The sequence below is a fragment of the Botrytis fragariae genome (genome assembly GCF_013461495.1).
Source record: "Botrytis fragariae strain BVB16 chromosome Unknown tig00000012, whole genome shotgun sequence".
Lineage (NCBI taxonomy): Eukaryota > Fungi > Ascomycota > Leotiomycetes > Helotiales > Sclerotiniaceae > Botrytis > Botrytis fragariae.
The window spans coordinates 3,201,037-3,211,327 of NW_023500989.1; the positions used below are offsets into that span (position 1 = coordinate 3,201,037).

The 10,291-nt window shown below is 42.9% G+C and overlaps 2 protein-coding genes across 2 annotated transcripts; both read right to left on the reverse strand.

Moving 5' to 3' along the window:
- Positions 1–697: 697 nt before the first annotated feature.
- On the reverse strand, positions 698–1,618 carry Bfra_003215 (putative ras family protein; the record flags this gene model as incomplete). The annotated part of the gene is made up of 1 exon (XM_037333625.1): positions 698–1,618. The coding sequence occupies one exon, from the start codon at positions 1,616–1,618 to the stop codon at positions 698–700; it is 921 nt and encodes a 306-aa protein (XP_037195753.1).
- Positions 1,619–5,626: 4,008 nt separating this feature from the next.
- Bfra_003216 (putative piwi domain-containing protein) lies at positions 5,627–9,912 on the reverse strand (the record flags this gene model as incomplete). The annotated part of the gene is made up of 10 exons (XM_037333626.1): positions 5,627–5,904; positions 5,954–6,257; positions 6,310–6,788; positions 6,836–7,265; positions 7,322–7,731; positions 7,784–8,209; positions 8,260–8,453; positions 8,509–8,633; positions 8,688–8,816; positions 9,649–9,912. The coding sequence occupies 10 exons, from the start codon at positions 9,910–9,912 to the stop codon at positions 5,627–5,629; spliced, it is 3,039 nt and encodes a 1,012-aa protein (XP_037195754.1).
- Positions 9,913–10,291: the final 379 nt, after the last annotated feature.

Below are 10,291 nucleotides of genomic sequence, written 5' to 3' on the forward strand. Positions count from 1 at the left end.
TATATGCTTTCCTATCCTATGGTATGTGCTATATGCTATTCCTTCTTTTCCCTTTGTTCCTTTTCTTCTTTTGCAATAGATAGCAGACAGTACTGCAGCAATGTATTTTTGTTCCATTTCAATCCGTTCAGCCCATCCAACCCCTTGACATTGATTGGCATTTTACTTGCCTAAATTGACAAACTCAACCATTTCGTATCCATCCCGTCCAAGCGTATCCTTCCTTCCACGCTAACGGTATCTGTATGAACGTTGATCATACAGTGAATAGTTTCAATTCATTAGCTACTGTATTACAAGCCCTAAGCGAAAGCGAAAGAGACTAGCTCTTTCAGTAGGTCTATATAAGACCTACTACTTCCTGTACATAGCTAGCTCTTTAGACAGAATACAACATAGACATTTAGGACCTACATTCGTAGGTACTACGTCTTCTGTATCCTTCTCAAACCAACAGTATCCCTATCCCTATCCCTATCCCTATCCCTATCCTTTTCCTGTCCCTCCAAAATAAAAAATACAAATGGATATCCAGTAAATCAACTAAGCAAAATCACTACTCATAAGTTGTGATGTCATTAATATATGTCGTAAGTTCTCGTCTTGTGTCGTCCATCTCGTCTCATTCCTTCTTTTCCAGCCACTCGCTCTCATTCAGTATTATCTCCAACCACCTCATCCCATCCATTCCTTCGATTTATCTCCAACAGACGAACTTCCTTCCTATCTCCCTGAATCTCCCCTTGCTAATTCCTCTCCCATTTCTATTCCCTCTCTTTTCAAACTCTTCATTTGGGGTCCCTGGCGGTAAAGGCGTCAATGGTTTCGTCATCGCCCTCCTAGTCCCCAATTTCTCCCTTTCCCCATTCATTTCATCCCCTTCCACCCCATCCATACGCACACCCGATATCTCATCCCCAAATTCCCCTCTATCCATCATTTCCCTATCCATGAGCGCCCTCTTTCTTCCCTCCACAACCCGTCTAACAATCAACGCGAAAGTTTCCTCGATATTAACAATACTCCTCGCGCTTGTTTCCATAAACCCACAATTTCTTGCTCTAGCCCACTCTAAACCCTGCGAAGCCGTCACCTCGCGCGATTCTTGAAGATCGCATTTATTTCCCGCAATAATTTTAATCGGAGGCGTATATCCATAATCGAATCCTCCCCCTTGTGTTGACTTTGCATTTGAGCTCTGAATTTTCTTTGTTTTTGAACGAGATTTCGAAGGAGAAGATTCGGCCTGCGCTCTTCTCCATTCTTCGCCCCGAACTTCTCCCTCCATAGTAACTAATTCGTCGAACCAATCCAGCGCATCCAAACTTTCCCGTCGCGTAATATCATATACCAATAAGAAAGCATCGCTTCTCATACTCCCATTGGCACTCTGCCACATCCCGCGATATTCTTCTTGGCCTGCGGTGTCGGTTATGGAGAGATGATATGTTTGGCCATCGATGCGTCGAGTGAGAGTATAGGAATCCTCAATGGTAGGGTCGTAGTCAGATGTCCATTGAGATTTTACAAGACGGAGGGTTAAAGCGGATTTGCCAACGCCACCGTCGCCGAGGATAGTTATGGTTATGCGATTGGAGTCATAAGAAGTTGCTGCCATGATTTGGTCGTGTAATATGGTATGGTGAGGTATTTGCGGAGACGAGGTAACAGGGAAATGGATTGAAGAGTGATCGATTGGTAGGGTTTGTTTAAGAGCGAAAGCGAAAGGACAAGTTGTTTGAGAAGGTGTTTGAGGTATGGTAGAAGTAGAATTGAAACCGTCGCTCGAAACCCGATTGATTGTCGCAGATATCTGTTCTTGACTGAGCGTTCTGTGTCCGTTCTATTTCTGTTCGTTCGTTCATTCAATCATTCGCTCGTTCGTTCGTTCGTTTGTTTGTTTGTTCGTTCGTTCGTGTATGTATTGTGTGTATGTATTCCTCCAACCTTCCTACCTTCCTCCACATTCACTCGCGAATTCCCTTATATCCTTTCTCCTTTCTTTCCTTTTCCCAATTGCGCCAAACCTTCGACCCAATTGATTTAAAACAATTTGATCCAATTCGAATATCCTTCTTTCAACTAACTTCCGAAAACCCAATTGTCTTCTAGTCGAAAGAAGAAATTCCGCACAGACTGTAATATAAATATAATCTATCCCGCGTCTCTTTTTAATTCCAATCCATCTTACCGTTATCCCCTTTCTTTTAATAGTATGTTTCCTCTTCAATTGGGCTTGGCGTATGTATATTCTCCTATTCTCTTGAGGGATTGGAATCGTCTATACATTTGTAGACTTTGAGGACCGATATGTAACGATGAAAAAAGAAAAAGAAAAAGGTGTGGCACACCCAACAATTCATTTGTACAACCACGCCCCTCTATTAGTCTTCTCCAAATTCCCGAGACAAGCAAGCAGACAAGCAAGGGCAGGACGTGAACGGCGGTGCGATTATATTGAGTCAAATCATACCATTCGATAGTAGATACTGGTCTGGATTCAATCTACATGGACAGCTTCTCCCTGCTGTACAAGGCGAGCGATGAATAATCCCCTGGTAAATATTCTGACCTACCTATTCAAAAGACATTTTACTCTCTATACTTTTCCCATCTCGTTTGACTCGAATGTTTATATTGGGTAATCCGTTCCCAAGCCCCGAGTCAATATAAGACCTTATGAAAGACGTGGAAGAAGAAAAAGGTAATCTGAATCAAGTCCTAGACTGAACTCTCCGGGGAAGGAAAAGAAATGGAGATTCGAGAGATTCGAGAGATTTGAGAGATTGGGTTTCATGGGATGATGTGATAAAAGGTAAATGTGCGGGGATACATCAGGGGTATGTAAACCAATGAAATATGAGAATGAAAGTGTAAAAGGGTCGACCCGGGCAGGGATTATTTGAATGGTGTTGTGGGTAGATGGATAAGATGGATCAATGAACTCGTGGGTGGCTTGGTGGGCAGACGGCCGAGATGGTCTTGTTGTGATTTGTTCTTTTCGATCTGCTTTTCTCTTCCTTTGTGCTTGGTCGGAGAGATATGAAGCAAGCAAGCAAGCAAGCAATTAATCAATTGATCAATTGATCAATTAATCAATACATAAGTAGGTCTTGTGTACAGACTATTCTTGTTCTTAATATCTTTCCTCAAATTCCTTGCTTCATTCACCCATCCCCTCCCATTGAATTGAAGATATGTACTCGAGTAGTGAGGAGAGTATTCAACTGGTTGCAAGCTGCACCTTGAATAGAATGCAATCTCATCGAGTTGAGCTTCCTTTGCGAATAAACCATCAGAGATGAGAGATTATTGGCGAGGCTGGTCCGGCCTGGGTTGGGGAGGTGCTTCAATCTTTTTCCCTCTTATTGTTCCGCTACATCAATTGAACATTTTAAACACATTTTAAACATTTGTTCTTATACTATTAGATAGATAGGTCGTGAAACTACTGATGTGTGTATCAAATATAACACAATGATATATTCCATTTTGCATCTTCTATCTCCCAATTCCTATTTTCTATTCCTTATATTCCATTTTGCATCTTCTATCTTCCATCTCCTATTTCCTATTCCTTGTCTCCCATCTCCCATCTCCCTCGTCCCTCACCCCTCAAAAGGCCGAAGCTCACTCATCTTCATCTTAGAGGGTCCTTTATCAACCACAATTGCATTGATCGTCACCATCTCCTGTCTATGACAACCATCTCTCACATGTGCATCAAACGTCCCGATCACTTCATCGTTTTCACCAAGTCCTCGAGTGCTTCCCCTCCCTGCTCCTTCTCTTCTTCCTTCAATCCTCCCCTCTCCTCCCCCATTCTCTTCATCTCCCTCATTTGTTCCATAGAAATCAGGTCCTGGGTGACGGGCCTTCCAACAAAGGCACAGGAAAGCACACAAAAATTAGGTTGTTGGAATGCCACAGATTAATGCAATCATCCATGGTGGCAACTTTCGTTTTATTTCTATGGACAAACCGTATTTCAGAATGTCGGTGGAATTCGAGTAAGAGGAGGAGGAGGAGGTGATATTTTGTGCGGGTGAGGAGGTTGCATTCATGGTTGCTGGCCTTGAATATCAATATGTTGACATGTGTTTCGTGAAGTCTTTGTCGTTTCTAAGAAACGATTCGCATGTGCTTTCGTATTGTTCATGATATTCTTGCGGACATGTGTATCTTGCGTGAGAAACCTGTTTTTATAGTTAATTGTGTTCTTCACTAAGGATGGAACTATGACTTAGCGGTTTTAGTACTCAGTAGTTTCTATAATTATGACCTCTTCGAACATTTTCTCTTGAGAAGTACTTGATCCGGACCTGGTCTATCAATATATCTTGTGTTACAAAGAGAACTCATGCATTGAGTATTGGTCAGGCAGGAATCAGTATTTCTCAAATGTTAGATGTACATATATACCCAGCATATAAATAAATGTGCTTGTGGTTAACGCCATTGCCGAAAGACGAAGACATAGATTAGTGTCGCCTCATGGAGAGAGGGGAACCACCTTCTCAATTGACAGGCCAAGTAAGGCTACTTAGAAAAGTACCGGATTAGTATGCCTTTGAGATCGGGTGTATGCCATTATGATTGTGATTTTTTGTTTTGTTTGTGGCAAGCCTTGTGCTTATCTACAGGCAGGTTAAAGGTTGATTTAAATTCAGTTGCTTAGATGATCTTGATCTCTCATTCGGGTTCAATCTTTCAAATGAGCTTAATTAATCAATCCAGCTAACTTGTATTGTTGAAAAGGACTACGCCGATGAAATCTGTAAGGATTACCCTGAATGCCCAGATTCTTCTTCGAACTTATCATTCTTACACACTTCATCAACGTTACATTCTATCCTACTATGCCTTTCCTTACGTTACCTATATTCCACATTTCGACATAAATTCAATCTCTTAATCCTAGTAAAAAATCCTAAACTAACCATCCCTTTTCCATATAGTTTCCAGCATCGATCCATATCCAATAAGCTCTCTTGTGGTCGCTTTCTTCAAGATTTTTGTATGTCCATCTCTTGGCCCACCGACTACTGTAAAAGGCGAATCTTCATTCACGAATCACCAGCACGAGTCTTGATTTGAATTGCAATCGCAAATCTTTTATTTTCTTGAAACCTAACTAAGTACCCGCCGCAAGAACGTCATTTCCCATTCACATCTGCATTTTAGTAGGAAGATTTCTCAATCGAGAACATCAAACTAAAAACTACACTAAAATAAAAAGAGAAAGAGCCCCCATCTTGCAACTATCGCACCGCTAAATTAAATAAACCTTTGCTTGATCAATAATATCCTTCCCATCATCAAGCCCATAGCGACTTCCAGATACCCATATGCATAAATAAAGAGGAGGAGACCGTGAAAACTCAATCCCTCACAAAAGAATTCGAGATGAGATCAAAGTCCTAAGAAGTGAAAGTACAAGTCCTATTCCCAAATCCCTTATAAACCAATTGCCATAGCAATCAGCGAGCAGAGAAAGATTGAGAAATCCTAAGATCAGGGATCCGAAGATCGAAAAGTCGTAATAAAACAAAATGAAGAAGTAAAATGGTGTTAAGATCAAGGACAAGAGTCAAAGATCGTGTTGGTGATGAAGTGATAGAAGTACTCAAATGTACCACATGCCAGTGCGAAGCTTTGAGATGACTTCCGGATTAACTTTATCGTTTTGACTGAGTTGTCCCAAAGGAAGGAGTGGAACATCCTCAACCACCAGCTGGCTTGAGCCAGTTTGACTAGAGGGTGCCTTGCCAGCGACTCTGTCTTGGGCTTCCTTTACTTGCTTCTCAAGGAATTTCTCTCCACCGCGAGGTCCCGCACTATGGCCCTTAGCCTCATGAGCACGAGCACGGTTAGATGCCAAATGCGCATAGTAGACGGCAGGATCTGAGAAGAAATTAGTATAAGTAAGATGTCCGAGAATTTAGAAACTTACACAAGGAGACAGGAGTAGTAGAACGCATATACTGATAGCAATGCTGATAGACCATTTTCTGGAAATCATTGACTGGAACCTGAGCTTCATCCATGATAACCTGGTAGTGAACTGGACGAGCAGTTCCTTGGATGGCTGAGTGAGAACTCAAGTAAAAGTCGTACTCGAAAGGATGAGTGATGTCTCGTTCGACAAGTGTACCTGGAAGGGCATTTCCGTTCTTGTCACCAGCGGCCATGTCGTTGTCTTTGGGAAAGAATCGCAAATGATGTCTCTTGGTGCACACCGTCACAGTCCAGCGAATCTAAATGTTGTCAGAAAGAGACCATCAAGAATTGAGAAGTTCAAACACTTACTGCTGCAGCTTTGGGGCCAAATGCCTTCTCGAGGGCGATCTTCATGTTCTTAACCTCTTGGTTGATAACATGTTCGAATTGACCTTCGGAAACACCGTCTCTAAAGTAATAAATATGTAACGGTCCAGATCCCTTACCAACTTTGGTGACCCATTCTCTGAACAATGGAATTAGCATTGAGTTAATATTATCAGGCGATATCATTTCAACACGATGTCCGTTAGTTTGGACCGCAGCAGCATATCTACACGCAGTAGAGTCCATTGACATTGTCAAACAAGCCATAGAAGACTGTGGAGATCCTGGTGTGGCGTGAGAGACATCCGCACCAATGACCATTGTTGCACGGGGGAAAAAGGGCTTTGGTGGTTTGGTATCCGCAACCTTGCATGTGGTACCACCAAGCTTTGCATTCACCTTCATACAAACGTTGGAGCAATATTGAGGTTGCGCCTTCGCAACATGAGCAACGTTCATCACTATGATTTGTTAGTCAATTACTTTGGGGTACGAGTGCCATAATTACTCTGGGACATCATCGCGAAGCGACACTCATTGTTCTTCTTGAAGCGTTCGTACACGAAAGAATTTCGATCAGGTAAAATGAAGAATAAAATTTGAGGGATTTGCTTGGCCTGTTGACCAGCAGCGTTGCGAACGGTCTGAACTCCCTCGCCGATCTTGTCTGGAGCACCAGAAATCTTCATGATGGGGGGAACCTTATTAGTGACTCTACCACCATGGCCAATGTAAGTCTGAATGAACACCTGGAGGAAATTCTTGACAGCAGGTTCCTGGATACAGTTGTCCACGATGGCAACACCCCAAGAGACCAATGGTTCTGGATTAGCATACAGAAATTTCTTGCCACGTAAGTCCCAACGTCCAGATGTCTTGGGATCGATGGTAGCCTTATCAAATTGAACTACTGGATTTTGAAGTAGACGAGCTTGAGTCTGAAGATATGTAAGTAACTGTATAGCAATGAGTATTACAAGGGGAAACAACTTACCATGGTCATAGTTCGGTCAATCTTGCAACCATAGTGAGCGAGATAAGGGTCCTCGTTCCACTTTAACATGCCAAGACCATGCTCAATCGATTGGATGCGGACCTTTGGTCTAGTGACTGCAAACTTGATCATGGAGGAGGTCTGATTGGGGTCCAGCTTATACTGGTATTTTTGACTTGGGGCCAAAGTGCATACCTCCATGGGAAAGAAACCTGCTCTCTCAGTCTCGATCAAAGGTGCCCACCAATATTTAAGATTGATGTTGTACTTGGACTTGAAGTAATTGTAGATAGATATTTCCTTTCCAGTATCCTTTGGAGTGAAGAAATGATTCTTAGAATTGACACCATCAGCGGCATATACGGAATCATGATGGAAAGTAAATTTCTTCACGGTATATATCTTCAGGTCTAAAATCAAATGTTAGCAATATCAATTTGCAAGTGGTGAGAAGCAACAAACCATTTGTCTTGCCGTGATGCTTCAAAGTGAACTTCAATTTCTTCATCTTTTCAAGTGTCAAGAACTCCGCAGACTTCTCGAGTCTACCATTTGGCATCATTTTCTGTTCAGGTCTCAGATGCTTTCGGAAGACATCGTAATCGAGAGCCTTGTTACGAGGAACACTACACAAGTTACGAGCAGCCTGCATGAAATCTTGCGATGTCCAGAATGTGCCATTGGCAACATCGACATTGACTGCCAAGCCACGGATGGCAGGACCCTTCTCATTGAGATGATTGCAAAGGCGAATCGATTGATAAACACCTTTCATAGCCTCAATTGTGATGTCCAAAGGACAACGGTCAATGCCACGAGCGAAGAAGCTACGCTTCTGAACAACATATTTCTCACTGGGCCATTGTCGAATCATATGATCAAGGAAGTCTATCATGAGAGTTAGTTACATTTATTGGGGTTGCATCAACAAGACTTACTGATAGCGCAAAGAACATTGTTGTCAAAGTCGCATTCCTTGTTAAGATAGGCGTGCAAAGAAGCCATTCTGATGGTGGTGGTTTGCTTGACCGTGCAGTAAATCATGCGTTTGGAGTCTCCACCTGGTTTGCCAGCCTCGGCATCAAGATCAACGAGAATACGGAATTCACCACGAGCCAATGGATTTAAGCACCTAGGACATATAAGCATGGTGTGAGATGAGAGTTGAACTGAGCAAAATCACTTACCATGCAATCTTGTTGCCATCCCAGAGCCAGTACTTGCCATGCTTTGCCAACTCTCTCTTAACGGTCTTGGATTCCCAGACCTTCTTGATGAGTCCCATCTTCTCGCCACCTTCACCAACCAAGATCTTGATGTCTGTTAGTATTTGGAAGGTGAGCCATGTGAACATTTCAATACTTACATCGAATTGGTAGACATCCTTGCTCGGAGCATCCAGGACTTTAAATTGATTCACCCGAATGCTAATTGCCTTGCCCTGGGAATTGTATCCTGGGCGAGCTGGAAGAAGGGTCTCCGGGGGTTTGTCATACTGTTTGATATCAGTTTCACGTCGGAAGAAATGGTTTTGTTCCATTTTTGCAGTTGATAAAGTTTGAGGAAAGAGTCAGAGAAAAGGCGGAGGAAGATGAGAATGTTTGGAGGGTAAGGATATGAGATGGGAAAGCAGTCAGAAGTGCTGGCTGAAAAACCAGCCTGCAGTAAAGACTCGCGAATGTGGTAGATTTGATTGTGCTTTTAAAAGCTGGAAGGGACAGTGATATGTTTTGATATGTGTAAGGGTTAGAGATGATTGAAGGAGGAGTAAAGAGCTGAAGGGCTTGGACCGTTTGGTTGTAAGAGAGATGGGGATTGAGGGCAGAGGAGGACTCTTTTGTAGCCAGTAGATTGGAGCTAGTGGAAGGGGGGTGGAAGAGAAAGAGCGCTAATGCCCTGAAGAGGTGAATTTTGTCCAAACTTGGTTGATCATAGAGCGGGGTATGACTGTGCATCAGGGTTGGTGGGTCACTCTCTTTCAATTTCCCCTCACTCCTTCCAGAAATAATAGCAATCCAATCAAGCAACTAGCTTGATTTGCTTGAGTGGGCAAGATGCTGGGGAGTAACAAGATAAGGAGGGGTACAAAAGTGAGAGATGGAAGTTGATGGACAGGTACAACAGCCTGTTGATCTCAGCTGCGAGTGGGAACAGCGAGGTTGAAACCATCAAGTTAAGAAGTAAATTTAGTGCAGAAATCCAACCACAGATGAATCGCATCACAAAACCACGCAGCTTGGCATACTTCCTTGAAGTAGCAACTGCTTCCACACAGATTGTAAAAATACCATGGCCAAACAGATAGATAAAGCAAATATGTTACTTACATTTTCACGATAAGAGGGAAGCTCACAACGCAACTTTCTGGTCTCATCTTTCTTCGGATCTCTCGCAGGATCAAAGCCAGGACCACGCACAAATGAATTCTGGCGTGGCTCATTTGGTCCGTCAACTTGAGGGATGACTGATGATCTGATTTGTTGTCCACCAGTAACTGATTGTGATACTGAAGGAAGTGATTGCTGCTGACCAGGGTTTCCAGCCGATGAAGGTGGACCCTGATCGCGACGCTGCTGTTGACCAGCACCCATGATGTCGATTTTGATGGCGTCTGTAATTTGAGAAGCAGTGTGTTAGTAATTGCTATCTATGTATGGCAAGAAAATCTCGACCGAAGAGGAATGGAGGGCTTGAAAAAGATGATGGTAAAAACTTGGATCGCGAAAGTGATATGAAATTGATAGATCGTCGTGGGTGTAACAATGGGAGGAAGATGCTGGGTTGTGAGAATAGCGACGACGAGAACAAGATCGGAAGCAAGTGACAAGGATGGCAAAAATAATCAATTTGTTTGACTCACCAAAAGTTGATCACCGTTGAGGACTGTTGGTTTTGCTTAGCTGTAATTGTGTGAGGCAATTACCAGAGATTCTGGCAGTCGAGCTATGCAATGGAATTAGCTTATGCGAA